Genomic DNA, 26,023 nt, shown 5'->3' with positions numbered 1-26,023 from the left:
AACTAAACAAAAGACTTGTCCATAACCAGCTTTATACCTGTAAACTACTGCTGGCAAAATAGCAGGATTGTGCATTTGTTATCAATAATTGGAGTAATAATTTAGATTTCCCGTAAATGTTTTTGTGACATTATGCAAGTTAATCAGTGTGTATGCCCTGCAGTTGACTAGATTATTGGTGATGTCAGTCATAGTGTTGTAATAAGATGGTGGTTGAAACTATAATGTATTACTTTGGTTATTGTGGTGGCTACTTTGAGCTCTGTATGCATTATCACACAAACATCCCAGCTATTGATTATCATGTTCCCACTCCCTTCTATAATCTCTCTCTCTGGCAGCAAACTACAAATCTAATCTGACCTAATTTTAAAAACCTTGCATCGCTTCTGACAGCTGCTTCTCACAGAGTGCCTTGGAAATGAGCCCTAAAAAACATAAATGATTATGATTATTTTAGCTCTCTCCTAGTTCCCTCATATCGAAGTATATGGTTTTGTTTTTAGTAGGTTTTTAGTCAGATGCCTGAAATAAGGTCTGTGGTTAACACGAGTTTAAGAGACTTTCTCATATTGTTTTACAACATAAAATACTTAAGTAAATACCCCACTGACAAATTTTGAAACTTTATTGTGTCTAGAGGCTAAACGAGACCACAGACCATCATCATGCCATAACGCAGCCTTGTTGAAGTTGTCTAGTTAATTACTGCAACATTAGTGTAGATTGTTTATTCCCTAATATTAGCATTTTACTTCTGGCTTAAAAGATTATCTTGCTAAACAAAACCTATACTTATCATAAACAGTTAAGAAAAAAAGGCAGTGACCAGCTTACTCAATGCAGAGGCAAATAGGCGTTCAAGGCACTCGAATTATGTTAATAATCCTTCATTCACATAGATAGACAAATGCCTTTGGACTTCAGTCTTCATCAGGTTAGAGAATTACATTGGAACAGGTGTGTCAATTTAAAACTCATCAACTCATCAGGTCATGTGACAGAGGCCAAATGGCATTACTATCTATGATTTTGGCTCTGTGTTATTTGGTTTTGGCTTTTAATCAAATGTCCTGATATTGCCGAACAACATGACATTACAACATTGCTTTCAACAACATTACATGACAAAAGACACGAGAATGCAGTGAGAGTTGTGCCAAAAGCAGGAAAAAAGCTTTATGTACATTTCTTAAATGTACGCTAATAACCGTTAACATTTTATTTTTATCATAATTTGCATGTCACTAATCCTCAGCGTAAATGAGTCAGTGGTAGCCAAAAGTTTCAACTGGCCAAAAGGCAAAAAATGTCTTGCACACTTCAGGGCTCCAGTTATCACTTATTTAATGCACCAAAGCAATAGTGACATTTCAAGCAACACAGCTCTGTATCCATTTAAGTTTCAACTGGCAAAAGAAATAATCAAACAAACTGTAATTTTCATATTGTCATGTTCAGGTTACATGGCATGCTGCTGTCAAGCACAACCTTGCAAGGGCATTGTGAAAATCCTTATGTGTAACTATAATGCTGTGGTTTTATGGCTAAATAAAAATGCACAGCACATTTAAATTAGTTTATCAAGTAAATCACATCCAAAACAAACAGTAAACCTTGAATCCCGAAGCAAAAGGTGCAGCAGCTTCTCACAAACTTCAAATGAATTAATTCATCAATCTATTTCTGGATTCTGACCAGCAATATTGTTCAAATTGAACAGAAATATTAAAAATATTTTTCTGTTTTTTCCCCATTGTTTTCAATCATGATTTTACATTAAACAAACAAACAGACCACACAAAGTAGAGGGCCAGGTCTTGGAAAATCAGGTCTTCAGATTTAATACAAAACTAAGACTCTGATGACTCTGACACCACTTTAAATAAATGTAACCATTTTAAGCACAGAATAAAAAGGCAACTGTAGACATGGAATTGACAGGCACATGATTATTTAGAACAAATGCGAGATAGATGTGAATTAATGTAAACGTTACTTTTTGATTTCATATTTCTTTCCTTGATTATAAAATCCCACATGAGGTCCCCTTTTTTAGGTTGTTCATTAGTTGCATGATTATTAATTTGACCCCCCGTTTGCATGTTAAAGTGTTTTGATGCAAAACAGAGAACCCCAAACTGCTATATATTACCATAGATATGTGCATTAAAGTTCATGGTGAATCGCTTATAGAAGTGCAGTACATTAACCGTTTTACGACAAAAAACATCATAATCAGGTCTCGATAAGTACGTTTTTTTTAAAAGAAAAAAAAGCCACAATTTACTTTTCCAAACAGATGACAGCATCCAAAATGTTTCATTGTTACAAGGGAAGCTATATGCAAAATTTTTCCCAAATAATTGTCAAATAGCCTATTCATGTAGACTGTATATGTTTATATTTATTTATTACAAGTATCATTTTGTAACAGGGGTACAGGGTAAATCCGTCTTGTACTGGTGGAGGTGGGAATTATGGGAGCGTATCGTGCAGGCTCCAAACAGGATGTGGCTGCTGCTATACATGTATTGGCAAGTATTGGTGTCATGTAATGAGAGGACGCGCAATTTTTTTTTATGACTTTCAACTTGTCAGGTGGGGCAAGTACATTTCTCATTCACTTGCCCTACAAAATCGACTTGTCCTGGATAGGACTTCTTCATGTGGAGCCCAAATATTAACCATAAAAATCATCGAATCATTTTAAAAAATCCCTAAACCAGAAGAGACGTATTTTAATACACTACATTGTCAAAATTTCTTGGCATAATCAGAAAGTTGCATTTTCTCGATGCTTATTTTGTGTGTTGAGTGTCTGCGCCCACGTCTCTAACTCTGTCTTGAGTTTACTTGCTTCGGGTCTGTCTTCTGGTTTCTCACGCAGCATTAACCTGATGATTTGGTTCTGCAACAAAAAAAAAGAGAGAGAGAGGGAACGTTGTACCATAATTAATAAATGCGGTCATTCTACAATATTGCCAAAGCTCCACTCCACAGCATTTACAACATACGGTATGCATTTTGGAAACTGATATTAATGTGTTCTCAAAGCATTGTCATCTATTCTGTTTGATATTGACATTATTCACATACAGATGCCAGCAGTCCTGTTTAGACTCTCATCCTCTGAAGATTTAGAGATAGACAACTTAACATTGCAGAGTCCTGTTCATCAGCCTCCCTGTTAATCTATTAATCGTCCTGACTATCTAGTACCTGTTATGGTCATAGATCTGCAGATCCAAAAGCTAGGTCATGGTATTCCTTGCTAATCAGGAGCTATTGGGTGCACCTGTGATGTTCTTGGGTTTTCCCTGCTCTGTTGGTTGAGTGTCTCAAGACTCAACACCTTCAGTTGGCTTTCTGTGTTTTTCGTTTTGAGTAGAAATCTGAGTTGAATGTGTGTTGGAAGGGAGGTTATTCTTTTGTTTCCCCCCTATTCAGTGACTCCAAATTTACTTATGTTTTGCAACCAATACTTTCGTTTGTCTGTCATTTTGATAGAATCAGTGGGTGGCTGTGGGGAGTTTTAATTCCCATGCCACATTTTAGAAACCAAAGTGCCCGGTTTTGCTTTCACCCTCTTGTATATGTGCAGTGTTTTGTTGATTTCCCAAACTGCAACCCATGTCCTTCAGGTTTTGTTTTCTGGGGGAATGTAGCACACCCTCTGGGAAATACTGCTACACGTGGCAAGTGAATCAGTTAAATTAATAAGACTATGGTAATCTACCTCTTGGGTAAAAGTCAGCGAGAACCCTTCGGGGAGCTTCTGACATCTGGCATTCCTCAAAATCTGGTATTCATGCAGAGATAACAGAATGAAAAGAACATGTTATTTAGGCTGAAATGTAATATTAATCAAAAGTATACTCTTTTGAATGCTATAAATAAATGCAGGAAAATTAAGCAAGACAGATTAAAAGATGGACAATAAAGGTCCATAAAGTATCGGCTGTCTACAGTAATATGGTCACATTGTAGTCTTTTGTCTTCAAAAGCAACACACGATGTTGTGATGTGTTTATGAATGACTCACATCTCCTCTTTCATGGTTAGTAGAGACTTTCCAAAGGAGTTCCAAGTATATCAGCCCCAGAGCAAATATGTCCACTTTTCGGTCATAGGTCTTCTCCCTCTTTGGTGACAGAATAACAACCCAGCATTAATAAAAGGCACCCCCAGCTCCCCGAATAACTAACTGTGTATAGTGGTAGATTAACTAGTTATGCTCAATTGGAAAACAGAATTTCAGCTTTCAGCTCAGGTTTTGCTGCTCAACAGTTTGCAATTTCTGTTTTAAAAATATGTTCTATTGATATAAAACTGTAACATGTTTGATTAATACTTCTTTTATCTCACAACTTTAACTGCCAAGAGTAAAAAGAGGTAAAGCTGGGATGATTCAGAGAATCCAGGAGCACTGTGAAGTGCAGTAACCAAGTAATTATTTAATGAAGCCCGTTACAACATATTTTTTAAAACAATAATACCAAAGACTTGAAAGTTATTGTCTGTAAAGACCATCTCACTTGTTCAGGAGCCATGTAAGATCGGGTTCCTCTGTTCTCTGTTCTTTCCATCAAAGCCTCGTCATCATCATCATCTCTGGTGACCAGACCAAAGTCCCCGATCTTCACTTCTCCATCCAGTCCAAACAGGATATTCTCTGGCTAAACATTGCAAAGAAAAAACAGAAATTGAAAAAAATAAATGTCTTGTTTCTCAAAGTAAACAACACATGAACGGACTAGGGCTTTGCTATAGGCATTTCTGGCCACGCAAAGCGAAACAATGCTGCGTTGATTTAGCATAGTAGTGATCAGGAGGTAGAGCCACGGTGTCAAGGTCCCACCCATATACCCGCCGTCAATTGCGGCAATCGCTAATGTTGTCTATCTTTAGTATTAGTCTCTGGTTTAAATGTGCAGTCAGGTCAAAGTGCGTCCGCCAAGTGTGTCGTAGTCAGATGGGTATAGTATAGTGCAGTTCTAGAGACGGCACTGCTTTAAAACGTCACTGACTTAAGACAAGGCCTTCATCGGTCAAAGACACACCTTCAAGCAGTTAGCCCTATTGTATGGGGATGCAAATCCCTGAGATGAAAGCAGTGACAGTTCACTATGACATCAGTTTGGTATGGAAGGATGACTGATGCGTCTTCCAGGCCAACTTTTCATTAAAGAACTGCTGGCTGACGGATGTCTTACAGGCCATGCTATAACCTGATTGAGTGGAGAGCGGAGGGATCTGTCTCAGGGTGCTGTTGAAGCCTCGTCAGGGTTAAACACAGGTAGCATCTATATCAACTTTGCCTCAACACAGTGTAGAGTCTGGACTCACCTTAAGGTCTCTGTGGATGTGCCTCTTGGAGTGAATATATTCAACTCCACTGACTATTTGTTGAGCCATCTTTAGACTTTCTTCTCTTCTCTTGGAGTCTTGCACAGGCTGAGCGTTCTTCTCTTTAATCCACTCTCTGAGTGTTTTGGTATCACATAACTCCATCTGGATATAGAGGTATTTTGCCGATGAATTTTCTGTAGACCTAGAAAATGAATTAAAGAGAAATGACTGAATTACTCACCTTTAACTGCAAATCACAAGTTAAAATTTAACTCAAGTGCATGTCACTTACTGGATAGAGCTGTAACTGCCGGCTGAACTGTCACCTGAATTGAGACTTTGATACTCTGAATCCTCCATCCAAAATGTGTAGTATCTGACGATATTAGGGTGGAGGAGGTCTGATAATGTCCCCGCTTCTCGAAGAGCTTTTCTGATCCTAGGGAGAACAAGGAAAATAAAAAGTCGACAAATTACTTACTTAATTACTTACTATATATGCTGCACAATGCACACTGTAATCTCACTGCTGCATACTCACTCTTCACAGCGGACAATCTTTACAGCGTAGTTCTTGTCCAGGAGTTTATGTCTCGCTTTGTAAACTCGACCAAAGCCTCCACTGCCAAGACTTTTTATGGAATCAAAGTCTGAAGTAAACCTGTTGAGATAAACACTCTTGTTCAGGCAAAAAGTTCAAATAAAAACAACAGTTTTCTTGATTTTATATCAGTTGCTGGAAGAGAGATTAGACACCATGTCAGACTAAAACACACATGCTACAATTCTTTTTTTTCATACCTTGACTGGATGGATGTCTCCTTCTGACTATTTCCAATAGTCTTGTCTTTGATGGCATGCTTAGAGAATACAAGAGTAGAATAGATTTAAATAAAAAAAAAAAACAATAAAAATAAAAATTAAAATATATATATATATATACACACACACACACACACACACACACACACATATGTGTGTGTGACTTTTTTAGTGACTATTTTTCATGACTAGACCAACAAAACTTTCTTGTTGTTCTGTTAGTGGTCCTATTCAGTTTCCTCTCTACATACAGAGTAAGCAGGGTATAAGAGGTTGGATTTAAGGATGTGTTAAAAGATTGTGATTTAAGTTCAGACCTGATCCTTAGAAGAGTTTGATGAATCAGTGAATACTCCTGAACCACTTGTACCTGTCGACATGCTCTGTGACGATGCAAGAGACTCCCTAGGAGAATGTAATAAGATACATGAGTACAGGAACCTTTTCAATATTAAGCTCTTCAATAAAAGCAAAGAGTGGAGTCTTACAGTGAAGTTGGTGTTGACAGCCTGGTTGGTGCATCATCTTCAGATGCAGCTGACCTAAAGTGCATCTACAATTCACAAAAAAGGTTAAAAGCTTCAGTGTATAATTATGTACAATGTTCTGAATAAAACCATCTACTCTTGTGCAGCCCTGTTAAAAACAAATGTCAAATGTTATTCATTATTTAATGAGATTTTTTTTCACTTGAGTCAGATTTGTTTTTTATAATTCTGAGAGAACAGACCTGAGCCCTGGAAGGGTTTAATGAATCTGTGAATATTATTGAGCGACTTGTGCTCCTTGACGTGTTTTGTGATGATGGCTCATGGGACTCCCTGGGGGAATACATTGAAAGACATGAGTACAGCTTTGTCAGTATTTATCTCCATGATACACTCTCCTACTAATGAAAAACAAATGCCTCACAGTGAAGTTGATCGCGCTGACATCATAGATGCTGCACCACCTTCAGAGGCTGTTGATCTGACAGACACCTAAAATGCACAGAAAAGGTGTTTGGCATAATGTTAAAAATTATGGGAACAGCCTTTAAGATAAAAGCATGTGAGCTGTGGTTATTATTGTCTCTGTGAGAAGTTCATTTAAAGGCCGACTCACGGCATCAGGGGAAATCTGATTTAGCAACTACTCTTTGTCGCCAGTTTATTATGTGCACCTAGCTACAACTGCAAGATGTTAGATGCCAGTATTTTAGTTAGATGTACCTTATTAACTAAAAACTGAGTTTATGTTTTGAGAAGTTAAAAAAAAGAAGTAATACCTTACTGTCCCAGTCTGTCTGTTCTTGAAGAGCAGACCAGGCCAGCCGAGCTGCTTCTTGTTTGGCTTCCTTCACAGTCTTACCCTCACCCTCAGGGTATTCCTTACTGTTGATTATTAATTTGTAGAAAAAAACCTGTTTCAAAAAGAAAGTGTAATCATTATGTTAACATTTTAATGTTGTTTCACACTGAAAATTAGTCAAGAGTTTGAACCGAAACCGAGTTCCGGTGCTCCGATCATTTCAGCAAAGCTCTCTGACCAGATATAAAGTTAATAAAAGGCTAAATCGTCATTCAAGAAAAACTGCAGGCAACGAGGCAAACAAAATCTTGCCTCGTTGCCTGCAGAGCCTGCATACATGCAGATATTTGTTTGTAGACATTAGCCTAAAGTGTCTGTATTCTATTCAGATAACAGGGTTTCTCGGTCATACTTACTGAGGATTATGAGGTGGACCGCATCTCCTCTCTTCCACAAATGTATGGCAGCGGGTTGTTTTCTGACAGTAGTGGTTAACAAGTCCGATGAAATTTGTCTCTGCATAGCTGTTGTCTCTGAGTTCAAACTGAGGCGTTTTGTCTTATTACTGTAATAAACAAGTAACATATCATACTGATGAAGGCATGAAAATTAAACAGTGCACTGATATTGTGATTTACTCACCAGATATCAGAAACTTCTTGATTTAGTTCCTCCTTTTGTTGACCTGAGGTACAGTTTTTCTCATCTGCAGTCTGGAAATAAAAAAAAGTACAATTTAGAGATGGTTCACATAGTGGACTATGGCCTGACTGAAAATGTGACATTCCACAACAAAATACACTTTTGGCCTATGATTGGTATTTTACCTTTAAATTCCTACAACTTGGCATGTTCAAGTTACACAACAAGGAACAATAATCTTACTGTGTCACTGAATCGGTGAATATTATTGAGCGACTTGTGCTCCTTGACGTGTTTTGTGATGATGGCTCATGGGACTCCCTGGGGGAATACATTGAAAGACATGAGTACAGCTTTGTCAGTATTTATCTCCATGATACACTCTCCTATTAATGAAAAACAAATGCCTCACAGTGAAGTTGATCGCGCTGACATCATAGATGCTGCACCACCTTCAGAGGCTGTTGATCTGACAGACACCTAAAATGCACAGAAAAGGTGTTTGGCATAATGTTAAAAATTATGGGAACAGCCTTTAAGATAAAAGCATGTGAGCACAACAAGGAACAATAATCTCACTGTGTCCACTGAGTCCTGATGTTCACCCCCGAACAAGCTGCTCAGGACATTTTTAGCAGCATTATACTTGGCTTCCTTCTTGGTCTTCCCCACACCCGGGGGATAGACTTTACCATTTACGACTGCGCTCTGGGTGAATCTGCAGAGGAATCATCACATCTATTATTCAGACAGGCTGGCCTTTAATTATGTTAGTGTGTTTTGCTTTAAATTACATGAATATGCACACTACCATAGTCAGCCTATAGGAGTTAAGGCACCTGTGTTTTATGTACGGTGGGACTCCACCAGTACATTCAGGCACTAAGACCTTGATAATTATGATTAAATTCGGGTATACACATATTTATGGCATAAGTACAATTTACCTGATCATGATTTCACTATTTACTTCATAACGTAACATCATGACACAACTGGTACAGAGCTTTTAGGCAGGTTATACAGGCATGTTATCTGCTACAGTTAAAGGGCTTTCCACTCAACTTGTTCTTTAAAAACACAGTTTGGCCTGCAGTTTATGCCCCGCCCATTCTACTTAATCTAGAAAATAATTTATTTAAAATTATCGCTTTGTGCCATCATTAAAAAGTTGTGAATCCGTTAGGATACTAGTGTCTCGCGAAGGAGCCATTTGATAACTTGTAGTTTTTGGCACTTCTGCGTTGGCTTCATTTTTCGGCCTCGGTGGCTGAACTTGGTGGGTACCCATAGAACACATTTTGTGATGAGAGGTGAGAAGTAAGCCGTGAGATTTTAAGAGACCCCTTAAAAAATAGCCATGCACATTTTCTAGGTGCTATATCATTGGCACCTGGATTTGCGTGAGTTGCTTGAAGACATTTTGCCTGTCAGCTGTCATGCAGCTTATTGAGTTTTAATGGACCAGTCAGGACTGCCGACTTGAACTCAAGAAGCTGTTTGGATACGGAAAAACGTCTCGAAGAAAACTTAACTTACCATCTAGAATTAGCATGACCTGGATGACTGAGCTTCTTCATCAACGTGCCAGTTGTTTCCTTGTCAAAATAAAGTCTAAATTTGGACAGTTATTTTGTTTCTGACAAGCTATACTGACATGAATAAAACCAATGGATGCCTTTGGTTGTCTAGTTTCACAAGATAGCGCTTAAAAAGCTTTAAAAAAGAGCATGCCACACAAGTCTCCTAAATACAGTGATATCAGCCTCCTTTCATTCTTGCCAGGGGGCAATGGGGGGGCCAGGGCCCATCCTTTGGGGGCACCACTGCTCAGCGGCAAATATGTGTTAATGTCTGTTAACCTCTACAGTGCAGTTTTTGATACAGTTATTCTGTATTTACTTGGTTGTCTCTAAACAAGTAGTTGCATGGTATTTTAGGAGTTTTGTGATTAACCAGATGTCCTCATATTATACATAAGTAACCTAGCTGCTTTTCTGGAGATATTAGCTACCTTTATATTGAACCACCACCAAACATCAACAGCGCTGGCTCACCCAAAAGCACAACCATTTTCCCAGTCGTATTATGACAGAATAATGTAGCTAGAAATGCATGCACCACACAAAGGTGACACGTTTAACTCAACTTACGTTTTGTTGTGTGCAGGGCCAACAAAGCCAAGGTCCTCATAGCGCAGCTCGGAGCGTGTTTTCTGTGCGTACTCGTTCAGTCTGGCGACACAGTTTCCTGTTTCCATCTCCGGTGATTAAACCGTGGGGATTCAAGTTAAAATAACATAAAACTGTCAGAACAAAGTACAGAGCTCACAAAGACTGTCTCTTCTCCCTCCCCGTCTTCACTCTGCTCCCAGTCCTGCGAGTATGAGTTTCGTTTCGACTCAGCTCTCTGGAAACCTTTAAGTTTCGTTTTCTTCATATAAACGTCACCCACGTAACGTAACGTGGCTTGATTATCTGAGAGTAAAAACTATAAATGAACAATCGAAACTAAAACTTGATCATTTAACTTAGTTTACATCCTTACACCCTTGGCTGCTGGAAAAAGTGCAAAAATAATGTCGGCATTAGATATCTAAGAGCAGATTCTGTTTTGTAACAGAGAGTTATAATAATGAGTGGTGTGCACACACTGTGTCAGGATGGGGGCAAAGTACTAAAAAGAGGCACCTCTCCTGTGTGACAGTTTTTTATTTCATTTTTCTATGTCAGGTCACAACTCTCAGCCCACGCCCTGTGTCAGCTGGTTGTACCCACCTATGAGGTTGGGCATAGGTTTAGCAGGGTTTTTTTTAGCAAGAATATTGCCATTAAGTACATGCAGAACTGTACATTTCAAGGATACAAATATACAGAGAAACAATAAAATTAAAGAAAAAAGTTTCTGTAATTCCACATCAATGTATCATCAGCTCATATGGAATTGATCAAACACAGTTTTTATTGCCTTTTTATTTCCTAATAGGAAAAAAAACAAAGAAAAAAAAATCTGGTTTGGAGTCTGCCCACATGTGGGATTTTCCCAACAATAAAATTAATTTTACAAAAAACAAAAACAAAAAAAACCTTTTAAGTTAAACAATTCCACTCAAACAATTTTGGTATACATACATTGATAAAACAAATACATTCTTCTGTTTCATAGAAAGTACAAAAAATATCTAACCTAAATCTCAGATTTTGTAAGTTTTCGGTAAATGTTTTGTGACACAGTCATGTCGGCCTATTGTATGTTTATGCTCTGCAGACAATAATATAATAATATAACTGTTTGTCATAATGCTGTGATAACATGGTGATTAAAAGTAATGCAGAATTACTTCAGAGGCTGCTCTGAGCAGCAGGGCCGTGACACATTTTTTTATTGGGTAACATTAATGAGTCTGTGTGCCAGGGTTAAATGATACGGTGTGCACAGTCCACAGGCGACAGTTAAAATCACAGCCCCAACTAATATTACTGCCATAGCTAAATTCATCGCGACAGTAGCTGTGGTCACAGCAGAGGATGAGCTCACCGACTCCTCCTCTAACTCACTTGTCCAGCTTGATCTTGAAAATGCATAAAAGAGATCATCAGTAGTGGACTGATCATGATAGCACCCACTAAAATTCACAGTGTGCAAAATACAACAGTATAAAAACTTTACAGAGGATTGACCCTTTCACCTTAGTCACCATCAGTTTTTTATTTTCAGCCCATTCATTACAGAGCAATTGGTGTAATGTAGTAACGGATTTCACTCTGAAAACATTTCCAGCATTTAATACATTATTGCAGTACAAGTTCCAAAAGTAATTACCTCAGGACATGATTATTTGTAAAAAATTGAACATTTTTGCAATCTCCAGTGATGTGCATCTTCTGCTCAATACCACATAATTATTTTACATTTTTGTCTCATCAGTTTATGGAAAGAGTTATTGAAAGAGAAGGTCCTCTTAGCAATTAAAAACAAGTACAATTGTGAAATATGATGCTTAATAATTTGGCATGCTTGTGATGACTGATGCTTTTGCCTGTTTGAGTATCTCCTTGTAATAATCAGTAAGTCTTACTGTAACGACGCATTTCTTTAAGTGTTGTAAGTGAACGAGCGTATTCTTCCAAGTCAGTCTTTAGTTTACTTGCTTCTGGTCGGTCGTCTGGCTTCTCACACAGCATCAACTTAATAATTCGACTCTGCAACAAAAAGAACAGCTGTTGTGATCTCTGTATCATCAATAAATGCTGTCAGCATCTTAGAACCTCCTCTTCACTGTATTTCCCTCAATCTGACCTTACTTTGACAAAATAACAGAAATCATTTCCCCAAACGGGCATCTGTCCTGCTTGATATGTAACATTTCATTACATTACACATACAAACACAACAGTGTTGTTTTAGATCCTCATCTGCTAAGGCTTCACTGATAGACTGTTGTTAAACACTTTACCTGAGTGTCACCACTGTCACTGTTTCATGTGTCAGGTACAAGAAAGAACGCTGGTTTACCTCTGATGGAAAATGTTTTGCAAATTCTTGAGGAAGTTTCAGGTTTCTGGCATCGTCCCAAACCTGGAAATCATGCCGTCATAAAAGGGAGGAACAACATGTAATTAAAGTGACACAAATCAATTAACTGCCCCACAGGCCTTTTCTCACAGATTTGACATGTCACATTAGGAAAAGTACAGGTGTAAATAATGACATGCGTGATTACTGAATTCTGTGATTCTGTGATTAACAGACTATCCAATCAGTCAATTAACAATCAATAATCGCCAGAGTTTTTAATAATTGATTAATGGTTATAGTACATTTTCATGCAACCTGTATTACATTAAAGTTGCTCTTTGACTTTTTGGATATAAAATGACAATACTTAATTTTATTGTATTAGACATTTGCGTGCATTTTTTCATAATTAGCATGTGGACTCTTGAGTTACAGTGAAAAACATGTCTTGTGGGGTTATGTTATCTGGTAATATGTCTCTTACTTTGCCTATTTTTTACACAAACTCAAAGCGAAAAGCATTTATAGGTTAACGCTTTAGATTGACTTGAATTTATTTGGATTTCCATTTGAATTTCCAAACTACTCACCGGTTTCCTTTCAAGGCCAGTACAAATGTTCCAAAGGAGTTCAAAATAAATCAGCCCCAAAGCAAATATGTCCACTTTTCGGTCATAAGTGCTCCTGCTTCTCTGTCAATAAACAAGAGCACAATGTTAACATAAAGTACGTCAGCTCAACCGTCACGGTTAAAGTCTCGACAGTTACTGTCAGTAGAGAACATCTCACTTGTTCAGGGGCCATGTAAGATGGGGTTCCTTTGTACACAGTTCTCTCCATCAGGTTCTCGGCATCATCATCATTCTCCTCAGTGACCAAACCAAAATCTCCAATTTTCACTTCTCCTTCTTGCCCGAACATGATGTTGGCAGGCTAACAGTCGGAAAGACATAAACACGTAGGTTCATGATGACTGTCGGTGGGAAGAGACAAATACTTTTTGAATCCGAGTTGAATTGTGCCATTAATTACACTTTTGTCAATTTAAGAGGTAATTTTGCAAGTCAAGGAAATCACAGTCTGTCATTTAAAAAATTAGCAAAAGACTGAAAGTACGTAGTCAGGGTGACAACACCAGATGCATAGGTGACGTCATACCTTTCTCCGTCTCGTACGATGCCTGTGTGTTTCACATGGAGATGTACTCACACCAGCAACACTTCTTACTGGTTCTTTTGCTTCTCTACAGACTAAAACACCAAAATCCACTGGATAAAACACGTCAGGTAAGATAGTTAAATTTGTGTGGAGCTCGGTAGGTTAAGACTATCGTGTGAAGAAGGTTTTAACCATAAAGAAATATCACTACAACTGCAATCCTCTTGACTTGTAAAGACATCTCAGAAATGGACAAACGTGTAATTCATGGCACAATCCAAATTCAAGCAATTGTCACTCGCCAGTGACAAGTGTATGTCATTTTTTCCAAAATAATGTCCCACTGGGGACACTGAAATAGGAGGGACCTTGCCTCTTTCTAAATGATGATTTAATTGTCTTGGTCTCACCTTCAGGTCTCTGTGGATGAGCATCTTGGAGTGAATGTACTCCACTGCACTGACTATTTCCTGAGTGATAGCTAGACTTTCATCTCTTCTCTTAGAGTCTCGCAGAGATTTTTTCACATTCAGAATATTCTTCTCGTCGATCCACACTCTGAGTGTTTTGGTGTCGCACAACTCCATCTGAATATAGAGGAACTTAACCAATGAATTAACAGTCGACCTAGAAAAGAAGGAACAGAACATGACATTCCTTCATATTTAGTAGAACACGTACAGTGCAGTGAGGATTTTTGTCAAATGGATGTGACTTACTGTGAAGTGCTGCCACTGTCTTCTGCACTGTCCCACTGGTATTCTGTATCCTCCAACCAACACGAGTAATATCGAACAATGTTACGGTGATGGAGGTCTGATAACGCCATTGCCTCCCGCAGAGCTTTTTTCATCCTAAGGTTCAAGAGATCACAGCTCAGTTAATTAAATTGAAACTTATTTTGCATTTAATACCTTACAGAGCTAATTTAAAAATGGAAACAAAGTAAAAAATATTTCATACTTGACTTACTCTTTGCAGCGGACAATCTTTACAGCGTAATCCTTCCTCAGCAGTTTTTGTTTTGCCTTGAAAACACGACCAAAGGCTCCCTTGCCGAGTCGCACTATGTTGTCAAATTCTGATGTAAACCTGTAGAGATTAACATAAGTATGGCTGAATAAAAATAGTAACAACATATATGTTTTTTTTTAAAAAAGGAATATAAAAATGTCATTCTGATTGTATATGAATACACATGTATACAGAGCAAAAAAAAATCATGCAATTATTGTAAATCAATGTTTTCATTTTCCATACCTTGAGCTTGTTGTCGGGCTCGTTGGTTTCTTACTGTGACTATTTCCTGTATTCTTGTCATTGAAATTAGCAACTTCCTTAATGAATAAAACAAAAGTCATAATATGTTATTATATAACAATACAAAAGTTGTAAAAATACCAGAATTTTAAACTTCGGAACAATTATAGTAAATAAAAAAGGTACTTGATTTCTTTTTCTATAACACACACACAAAGAAAAAGTTCTTGGCCCACAAAAACGATAATTTTTTTAAACTTTTTAGTTTTTTATTAACAACCTGCTCACAGTGCTGATTCAGAAAAGTTGGTTGATTTTCTGCCCCGCTGTTTCATCTATGCAGCCTTGAGTTTGGAATCTGATTGTAGATTTAAAGAATATATTTCTGTATGTTTTCGATATATACTATCAAATGTATAACAGAGATCATATTGTTTCCAACACAAGCTTAAAAAAAATATGGTGGTACATTACAAATTTAAATGATATAATGTCTTCTCACTTTACCTCTTTGCTCTTTTTGTGGACATTTTGGAAATTTGCTGCAATTCTAACGAGACAAAAAAAAGGTATAATGAGCAATATCATCGGGTTAAATATTATTCAGTAGCTTTACAGTGGGTCTCATAAGACGGCTTACCTTATTTTGGGCTTCGCATCAGGACTTTGAATCTTTGTAACGGGAAAAAGGAAAACATCCAATTACATTTAAGCAAACATACATTCAAAATATGTAAAGGTAGAGGCACAAAACCCTTCGTCACTTCTCAGTAATCTAAAGAGCTCAGAGTGCAATGAAAACAAGTGTAATTTGATTGAGAGGTGTGCTACGAATAAGGCTAACTTGGCTGAAATTAATGACACACTCTTGGTCTTGTAGCACTGATAAAATATTTCACTATTGTGTGCTCTCACCAAATGCTCCTGTAACTCTAAAATTACAAAGTTAAAGCACTGAAGTAATTAAGGCCAGTTAAAAGAATACTTCACCTGCAAAATGGACGTTTGTATATCAGTTATTCATCACATATTACCTTGAATTTGGAAAGGAAAACTTGGGGTTAGGATTAGGGTTTTTCTCTCTTGCTTCCACGGTAAACAGAGAATCCAAAATGGCAAATATTGTTCATGAATTCAAGTAATCGAACCACGTTTAACGACAACAAAACTATATCAAAACATCTGTTGACAAACTCTCTAACACAGCTCATGCAGAATAATACGAGTCTCACTTACCCGGTCGTATGCTCAGTTCTTCCCAAACACGCGTTTTCCCTAAAACGTTATCAGTTAAAACACGTTACTACAGTCTTATGCATGACTGAGTTGCGTGCCTGAGACTCTGAACTCTTGAACTCTACTTTATTGAGGCTCATATGCATATGTGTGTTCAGGCGTGCTCAGGGCACACTACTCAAAGTGTTTTATATTTTAATGTTTTAATAAAAGTGAATGTGTTTGGGAAGTACCGATCACAAGTGTTGTGAATGTTTTGATATAGTTTTGCTGTTGTTAAGTGTGTTCCCCTATGACTTAATTTCATGAGGAATGTTTCTCCTTTTTCTTAGATTCTTCGCTCACCGTGGAGGCATGCAAGAAAAACAGTTTTCTTCACAAATTCAAGGTAACACGGGGTGAGTAACTGATATAAGAATGGTCACTGTGCACGTGAAATATTCCTTTGAGTTTAACTGGCAAAACCTAAAAGGTCAATTAAAGCAACTGAATATAACATTTGCAAATTACTGAGCATTTTAAGCTGATAAATCATGACAGTTTTAAGAGGATTAAATAGAAAATAACACACCCGAACCTTTGGAGGATTTGACGGATTCATGAAAACAACTGAGTCACTTGTAGTCGCTGGCACGGGTTTTGATTTTGCATTATGAGACTCCCTGGGAGAATACAATGAGACACTTTAGTGAAATATCCTCAGCATTAAATTTAGCCATCTGTTGTGGTCCTCAGTCAGCGCCTTACAGTATGCTTGGTGGAGTGGACAGCCTGGCTGGTGCACCGTCATCAGCTGGACAAGAGGATCCCTTAAAGCACAAAGGAAGCGTTCATCTGTTACACAGTATAGATATATAGTATAGAGATAGCAACAGGAAAACACTGCTACAGTTTTACAGCAGAGTGGGCGGACACCATGGGTCATAACTGTGATGCTCATCCTGGTTCTAACTGAATAAATGATTTAAATAATATGGTTAAAGAATGGAAAGCTTTGACCCTTTACCAGATTTCAGCAACAATGCTGATTGTCCCTTCACATTTGTATGCGTCCACAAACCAATCCAGTTGCGCTTACAGTTTAGATCCATGACTCTGAAAACACAGATGTGTCACACACATCTTCCCAAATCTACACAATCAGCACAGTTTCAAGGCGAGCAACCGAGATTAGTGTCACCAATTCAGCATCCACTCAAATGTCTTCTGCTTGTTTTTGTGGAATGTTGTGACTTCACAGTGACCTTTGACCTTTCTGTTATAAAATGCCATTACTTCATTATTTTATCCATTTAGACATTTGTGTATTTTTTCCATTAGCATCTGAATTCTTGAGTTCCAACCAAAAAACACTTTTTTTGTGAGGTCACAGTGACCTTGGCGTTTGATCTTAATTGTCACTTCCAAGTGAACATTGGTGCAAAATCTGAGAAAACTCTCCCAAGCTTTTTTTAGTTATTGCCTTCAAGACAGTGAATCCAAATGTTTTGGATTCACCATGGTTACAGAAAACCAACAGAAAAGGACTGGGCTTACATGTTTCATAGAAATTAGTTTTAAAAGTCACAGTCATGGCTATGCTTTTGTGGAGCAGAAATACTGATGGTTAAATAAAAGACTCAAGAATCAAATGCAACAGACTTGTTCAACAGTTTATGAGGTGGCATATTAAAAACTGAAATGATCAAAAAATATGAAATACCTTGCTGTCCAAGTCTGTCTGCGGTCGAAGAGCAGACCAGGCCAGCTGAGCTGCTTGTTGTTTGGCCTCCTTGATATTCTTACCCTCACCCACAGGGTAGTCCTTATTGTTGATCACTAATTTGTAGAAAAACCTGTGTTGGAGGAATAAAAAGGAAAAAATATTTAAATCATGGGTAAGATTTCTCTCTCACGTCTATCTTATTTTCATAAAGTGTCTGTTTCAGGTTACAGATATTCAGTCATACTCACTGAGGGTTATGAGGTGGGCCACATTTTTTGTCTAAGATAAAGACATGGGGAAGATTGTTTTTCTGACAGTGGATGTTGATCATTCCTATAAAATTTGTTTCTGCAAAACCTTCATCTGTAGTTATCACACTCAAGCTCTTTGTATTCTCACTGCAAAACCAAATAAGAAAAACAGTTACTAATTAGAACATTTCACAGCCATACAGATTCAGAATAATCTAACAGAAACGGTGTTGCTGCTGTTTGTGCTCACATGATGTCGGACACACTTTGATTCAATTCCTCCTCTTTTTTGGTTGGTGCATTACTGCGCTTCTCCTCTGCACGCTTGAAAACAAAAGACAGAAAGGTTTTATATGGACTCACTGTTTGCAGCCTCGTGTAATATTTAAAAAAAACACAGGATAAGTCAAAAGGGAAAAGGTGACCAAACTTTTGACTAGTAAAGTACATTCAAAACAACAGAGAGTGCCCCAGAAATGAGCATTTTAATACTCCCGGTTCCCTCGTCTCCAAGTCAATAGTTCTTTTAAATGGGTTTTCAGTTACATACGTTGCTAACAAGTGGCTGAATGAGACAACAGAACGTCGTCATACCTCACACAGATTTACTGCCTTGTTATTGTGGTCTTGTGAAGCCATGTCACTGTACTGTAGTTTGTTTACAACCTGAGGTTAGCCTTTTACTTCTGGCGATTGCATTTGGGCTTCAAAAGTCCTGAAAGTGGTGTTAATTTGTGGTGATTATCTTGCTGAACAAAACATGAAGGTATCATAGACATTTGTTTTACCACAGAGTTTATAATCTGCAATAATCCCAAATTCCCATTGGCATTTTGACGAAGGAACCAGGGCAACGCCACCTTCCAAACTGGCATACAGTAAAATGTCATTCCTGGAAAACTATTGCAGTCAGTGACAAGCACATCAATTCTTTCCTTCCCTCTATAGTTTAGGAGAAACTGGTGTGTATTGCTACTTACTTCAGGAGTTTTACACACGCTTACAGAGTCATTTGATTCCCCAGACAAAACTCTCAGTGCATTTTTAGCTGCCTTCTGTTTGGCCTCCTTCTTGGTTTTCCCCTCACCATCAGGATACGCCTTTCCATTCACCACTGCTCTCACTGTAAATCTGAGAAGAAATGATAAAACTGTGTTAAACAGGCAAGAGGATCAAAGCATGTGGTGAGGTGGAGGTCAGGTGAAGTTATTAACTTGACATGTTGTTGGAGCCTCCTTAGAGCCTCAATGGGTGTCAGGCATCAATTAATACATTACATTAATTAAGCAGGTTGTTAATAAAAGTTTTAAAAAATCCTTTTTGTGGGCTGAAAACTTTTAATTTTTGTGTGTGTGTTAATTATTATTGTGGTTCAACATCATTTGCATAGATTACAATGTTTTTGAAGTAGTGTTACACCACCATGCCATATTCCTTAACGTTTCCTCTTTATTTTTGGCCCCATAGGGTTTTCCAAATGCAGACAACCATAGATAATTTCTGAATTAAAGGTATGCTCTGTTAATAAATGTTACATCAGTTGCATATGTGGTTTTATTGTGGTAAAAGCTGACAGTGTGTCAACAGAGCTATGACTAAAATGCTCTGGAGGGGCACATGTGAAACAGGATGAGACGGGATTTGGGGCGTCCTGTAACAGAACATTTTGAACGTGAAACCCTTGGGGTTCCCAAACATTTTCATGAACACAATTACGAAGCCTTTCTCTGATATTTGAAGGAACTTTTATTTTTCGTGCAAAACTCAAAATATAACTTCACCTAGGCTTACATGAAGGGATAAACAAAGCATGGAGCTGAAATGAAGAAACGTACAAGATGGTAGATGCAGACATCAAAGGCTACAGAAGTTAAATTTGCCTTTGTGCTTTGCCTTTCCAAGATTTTAAACAATTATTTTACTTTTTTCAGATCGAAAATGTGACTGCAAAATTCCATGACTTTTCCAGGTTTCCCATGACCATGGGGACTCCCAACATTCAGTTTACTTCTCAGGATTTTTTATGCAGCAATTTGAGCCTTTTCTGCAGTAATTTATGGTGTAAACTTATTTGTTTACATAAATGGACATTTTATAAATATTTTAGGGGGACGTGTCCCCTTTGTCCCCCTGAGATCTACACCTATGCCTAAAGACAGTGAATGACCTAAAGCTGCACACAGACAGATACCCATTTCCTATTTTTCTACAAACAAAAACATGAAACATGAGGGAGTACTACATCTTCCATTTCATAAAAACACCCAGTTAGTCCCAGATCTATTTAAGTCCTACATGCATGACTTTTCAGGCCGTAAAACCCACCAGAGAATTTAAGCAACTCACGTTTTTATGTGATCAGGGCCAACACTTCTCACGTCCTCGTATTTCAGCTCCAGGCGCTCTCTCTGTGCATACTCGTTCAGTTTAGCTACGTCCATAATAAACGACACAGCAGCTCAAAACAAAGTGCAAATATCAGAATACTGGCTAGATCTTTTCCGTTTTCATCTTGGCTCTACTTCCACGTCCTCTCCGATATGTCGGGGCTCAATCTCGATTCAGCCTCACCCTCAGTAAGTTTCGTTTTCTCGGTAAACGTCACACAACATGGCAGCTGCAAATATTGTGTGAAATAACCCAAATATCAGAAGTACTCATCCAAGCGGAAACTGTCTGTTACTGTGGATAATTTGAGGGCTGACTTTCTTTAGGCTTGTAGGCGATAAGTTAGTGTTAACATAAGGTACTGTGTTAATGATTGTTTTTATGCATATGTATACATTTTAACGAACTTCTGCTTGATTGTTTTGTTCGTTTGTTTAGTTGTCTTCTTGAAATGTTAGTAGCTCAAATTAAAAGTGCCTACCTGTTCTTAACCTTTATTTTTATTTTGTTAGTATTATCAACTACAGTTCCCAAGAAGCATTCGCACGGCGCCTACAGCAAAGACTCATGGGAGTTTGAGTTGTTGATGCTTTTTTTAAATCGTCGAGGACGCTACGTACTGCATTTTCTTTTATCTCTGAATATTTACACTATTTTGCAAATTCAGTGGTGGAATAAGTATTTGAGTAAAATTCCTTTACTCAAGTAAAATTAGCCTACTAATACCACACTGTGAAAACACAAAATAAGTACGTATAATAAAGAAAATATACTTTAATTATTCAAAGTAACAATATCCATTTCTTAATCACGTCACGCAAATTCTAAAACAAACAAAAAAAGATATACAAAGCCCAAAAATCCATTTCAAAGATCACAAAAAAACAGAGTAAAAGACAAATTTATAGATCAATCGGCTAATTAATTAATCATCTAATAATTTTTGCTGTATTTGTATAAACTTTACGGTAGTTTGATTTACAAAAAAACATCACATTTTATGTACTCGTCTTAGGTTTTTAATGCAAAAATCTTAATTTGTAAAGTAACTAAAGCTGTCAGATACACATAGTGAAGGAAAATACAATATCTCCCTCTGAAATGTAGTGGAGTAGAAGTACAAATTGGCATGAAAAAAAACCTCAAGTAAAGTACAAGTACCTCATATTTGTACTTAAATACAGTAGATTTGTAAATGTACTTAGTTACCACCACTGATCATGTTTCAGAGCATTTACTTAATGTGTGGTGAGATCTTTCAAATAAGAAAAAAAGCAACTATTAAGTATTTACTGGTATGCTTATCAGAATTGAGAGCAAGTGGTGACATCAGAGGACACTAAAATAATAAGAAAATAATTTAATTTTAATAATTTTAATACTAATATAAACTCTAAACTAAGTACCACACACGCAAAAAGACAAAATATCAGTATCAGATTGGAGCGCTGGGAAGTATAATCACAGTTGTATATGTAAATAAAACTTAAAGTAGATTATAGCTAAAATAAAAGAATCGATAAGACAACAGGGTATAATTATGAAAACATTTAATGAAGATACAGGTATGCAATTGCTCTTAAAACATGTCTTTAAAAAAATCTTAGTGCATCTTTTCAAAAATATATGGTATCCTAAATTTCCCACTGGATTTCTAAAGAAACATTAGAGACTACAACCCACAAACATTGTTAGGATCTTTAAACAGTAAGTCCTTTCAGAAATGGACAACACATGATAAATAAATATTTCCCCACTCATGATCACCTTATTGCCTTAAGTGTGATGAGCCTGTTTCTTATTGCAAAAATTGTCTGCACTCATGTCTGCATGTAATGTGTTGTAAATGCTTTTTCACTGGGATCTAATGTGTATATTGTAAGTTCAATCGTGGTCTGCTGCTGTATCCCCAGGACAGTTGGAGCACAAGTCCTCTTCATCTGTAAAAAAAAAAAAAAAAGACAAAAAAAAAAAGCATATGAGGAAAGGTGATAAAAATAGTAATTAAACTACAAGCATGTTGTCATCACTCTTACCATTATAGGTGGTCCCACACCATATGCAATAAAAATGGACTCCTCTCAAATAGGATGTCAAAATGTGCAGTTTGTCATATGACTGTAACAGAGAGACACATTATACACGGTTCAATTTTACTTTGAATTAATCACCAAATATATGATATGCAAATCAGATGTATTTATCGCACCGGATGTCAGGATAATAACTACGTCTTACACACTGGCACAGTCTATGCACAATAATTACGACATATTACCATACACGTACTTAACAACACAACTGATTTGGGATCATGCGTTAGGATTAACATTAGATCCACGGATAAACAAGGTAAACTAAATACTAACAGTTAACTCCACAATCTCCTCTTCCTCCTCCTTCCCCTCCTCCTCCTCCTTAAGACCATCTTCCTCATCATCAGTCTCTGCTTTAGGCCAGTACCAGTCTTCCCTGGGGACAGTGATGGCCTGAAAGGATAATTCAGCAAAAAAGTTTCACACACAGAAACCCCCATGTGCTCTACCTATGCAAATGTAGAGTAAATAGTCAAAATACACTCAATTTATTCCCTGGATTAAGACATGGCAATTCTCTAGGTATAGCAATATATTATTATTAGGATGTGATTAAAAAACAAACAAACAAATGAAAACCGTACTGCGTTTATTTTGACAGATTTTGTGATTGTAATATGAGGCACAATTTTAATGGGAATGACAATTTTTACATTTCATTTTTGCTTATTTAAAAGAAAATAATAATATGTCTGAAATATAATTTGTAGGTCAGGGCGTCTCTCTGGCACCACAGTGCCTCATTTGTGATGGTTTGTTGTGAGCATAGACTTTGCTGTGACACATTTCAGCTTTACCAACAAAATTGTAGCTCCTTGTGATTTGGATTTTGCACTTGGCTGCATATTGTGATTTTGATAATAATTTAAATTTCTTGTGCAGCTCCAGTTTGTATTTATTCTCAGTGCAGAGAAACTGAATATAGATTTGCAATAACAGCACGAGGACTGTGTGAGCTTGTGTCGTAGTGTTTGTGGTTCCTCCAACCTTCTGACTGTCAAGCTGCTCACAGGCTCGCTGACTCCTCCTGAGATCTCCCTCAATCTTTCGCTCCTCTCTCTCTGTCCGTACTCGTGACCTGGAATGGAAAAACCATGAAATCACACACACACACACACACACACACACACACACACACACACACACACACACACACACAAACAGACATACACGTTATATAGGAGGAAAAGGGACAACATTTAGAGGCAAAGTGCATCTCAAGAGACAACAGCAAACGTCACCTAAAGTCTTCCAGAGATTTGGTCTCATTCTGTTGTTTGGCTCGTGCTTTCTGACGATAATGCTCAAGTTCCTCCTCTGCTTTTCTTTTCTTCACTTCCTCCATGCCAATGCCACCTCTGTCTGATTAAGCATACAAGAAAAGTACGTAAAATTTGTAAAACATCATTTGGACAGCACCTGTTGTTACCTGTGTTTATGAGTGACTAGTTACATGTAACAGAGTTTATGTCATTAAAATACAAAATAAATGTAACTGTACTCTGTTACAGTTATTGAGAAAAAGTGTGTGATTAAATTAAAGCTACTTATCAAAATCTTGGTGATTACAAAGGGATTATATACAAATATATTATTTTCAGTAAAAGAAGCATATTCACTCTGTCGCTTTGCATCATCTTGCTGTGCAGGAATTCCTCCATTTAGCAAAGCCTATTTACAGACATTTTCAGCTTTATTGTCCAGTTTTAAAACATTTGTTTGACAAGTAATGAAAAAGTCATCAAATGTAATAAGTAACTTTACTCTGATGAAGTAATTCAAATAGTTACATTACTCATTACATTTTAACAGTGTAACTGCTAATCTGAAACACATGACATTTCAAAAGTAACCTTCCCAACACTTATTACCAAAAACATATTAAATTTAAAATTGTATTGCCTACCGGTTTTGATATTTAGAGGAATCGGGTCAACCCTTCCTGCTCCTGAAGAGAGAACAGAGATGAACATTAACACCAGCAACAAATGCAAAATAGATCCAAAATAAGATAATTCAGTAATGAAGAAACTTGCCTTTCTTCCCGAGGCCCTGACCAGCTTTGTAACCCATTTTCTGCAGAAGTGCAAATCCTTTGTTCTCATTGCTGATGGAGTTTTGTAAAGCTGCCTCTCTGCTTTCCTTTTCCTGCTCTTTGAAGGTCTTCTGACGGTTCTTGATGTTTGTTTCCTTTTGCCGGATCTCCTTCTTCATCACTTCTTTTACCCGCCGCACCATACTGACACCTGGCTTCACATCTGGTCTGACAGACAGAACACCACAGAGAAAGTTATGATAACTAAGGACTGCACATTCTCACTAATATATTTTCACAACAGAAATATATGTTTTTATGTATAAATGTATGTTTCACAAGCACAGTTTACCAGATGCATTTCATAATTTCTTTTTGTTGAACTCTGATATTCCATTTCCTTCATATCAAGACAAGCTGAGGACATTTATCTTACCCATTACGGCACAACTCTCGGACAATATGCTCTGAAATACAGAGGACCATTACTGTGGAACACCAGTCCTCACTTTATTTAAAAAAAATCCATCATTATCCTTTAAGTCTAACATGAAAAAACACCTGTGCTGTAGTTAATGTTGATGTGTTTTATGTGCACGCGTCTGCCCCATTTATGATTATTAAGATTTTCATATTATTATGGTAGAGAATTAGTGTTTATATTTTAATGAATGTAACTTCTGAAGGGGAAGCTTCTACCAAAACCCCCTTATGGATTTCTTGACCTCTCCTGCACAATTCTTGTTATGTTTATTATCGACTTGTTTTTATCAAATCTTGTGTGCTAATAATTTAAATAAAAAAAAACCTGAAAAATCTTCGCAAATCTCAGAATTGACTTAAATCGTATAGGTCTGACACCACGGAGCTGTATGGTACATCATGTAATGTGACGATCACGACTCAATCAGGCTTTAACGCAAACAGTGCACACACAAACACTTACATTTTACTGAGAAACGCGTCAGACATGTAGTCCTCTTCCTCGTCAGACATAGCGGCCGCACGTAAGAGAAGAAATGTCAGTAAGAAAACAGTTACAGGCCAAAGTAATAATCCAGCTGTGAATTTGTATTTGCTTCACGGATGTTTGGTTCGTTCACACATACATTCCGGGTAGCGACAAGATACGCGATACGTATACAGTTCCGGCTCTTTTGACTTGTGATTTAGAGGAAAAATGTTTGTTTAGAATGCTCTGGGACAATTAAGAAAAAAAGGAAACATATACTGTGATACATTTTTGTTGATTATGTCCCAGCAGTATTTA

The 26,023-nt window shown here is 37.3% G+C and overlaps 2 protein-coding genes and 1 pseudogene across 4 annotated transcripts; all 3 read right to left on the bottom strand.

Annotated features, from left to right (window-relative positions):
* Positions 1 to 1,330: 1,330 nt before the first annotated feature.
* LOC121954258 lies at positions 1,331 to 10,506 on the bottom strand (annotated as a pseudogene).
* Positions 10,507 to 11,788: 1,282 nt separating this feature from the next.
* Positions 11,789 to 20,946, bottom strand: LOC121954451 (interferon-induced, double-stranded RNA-activated protein kinase-like). 3 transcript variants are annotated; one of them, XM_042501949.1, is made up of 17 exons: positions 20,581 to 20,935; positions 19,215 to 19,365; positions 18,485 to 18,558; positions 18,232 to 18,381; positions 17,981 to 18,113; positions 17,026 to 17,087; positions 16,850 to 16,940; positions 15,683 to 15,714; positions 15,550 to 15,592; positions 15,043 to 15,119; positions 14,755 to 14,874; positions 14,502 to 14,636; positions 14,193 to 14,409; positions 13,414 to 13,557; positions 13,215 to 13,316; positions 12,622 to 12,684; positions 11,789 to 12,308 (listed from the first exon to the last, which is right to left on the bottom strand). In XM_042501949.1, the coding sequence occupies exons 1-17, from the start codon at positions 20,673 to 20,675 to the stop codon at positions 12,171 to 12,173; spliced, it is 1,827 nt and encodes a 608-aa protein (XP_042357883.1). In that variant the 5' UTR covers positions 20,676 to 20,935; the 3' UTR covers positions 11,789 to 12,170. The 3 variants fall into 3 exon arrangements, with proteins under 3 accessions (XP_042357883.1, XP_042357884.1, XP_042357885.1); XM_042501950.1 differs by having other exon boundaries at positions 16,856 to 16,940; positions 20,581 to 20,931; XM_042501951.1 differs by having other exon boundaries at positions 12,201 to 12,308; positions 12,563 to 12,684; positions 20,581 to 20,946.
* Positions 20,947 to 22,157: 1,211 nt separating this feature from the next.
* Positions 22,158 to 25,832, bottom strand: gpatch11 (G patch domain containing 11). Its single transcript, XM_042501952.1, has 8 exons — positions 25,700 to 25,832; positions 24,755 to 24,981; positions 24,625 to 24,666; positions 23,960 to 24,080; positions 23,706 to 23,796; positions 22,992 to 23,111; positions 22,659 to 22,740; positions 22,158 to 22,562 (listed from the first exon to the last, which is right to left on the bottom strand). The coding sequence occupies exons 1-8, from the start codon at positions 25,747 to 25,749 to the stop codon at positions 22,507 to 22,509; spliced, it is 789 nt and encodes a 262-aa protein (XP_042357886.1). The 5' UTR covers positions 25,750 to 25,832; the 3' UTR covers positions 22,158 to 22,506.
* Positions 25,833 to 26,023: the final 191 nt, after the last annotated feature.

The sequence above is a fragment of the Plectropomus leopardus genome, chromosome 15, assembly GCF_008729295.1.
Source record: "Plectropomus leopardus isolate mb chromosome 15, YSFRI_Pleo_2.0, whole genome shotgun sequence".
NCBI lineage: Eukaryota > Metazoa > Chordata > Actinopteri > Perciformes > Serranidae > Plectropomus > Plectropomus leopardus.
The sequence above is the reverse complement of the archived record's forward strand: the minus strand, read 5'-3'. Positions and strand labels throughout refer to the sequence as shown.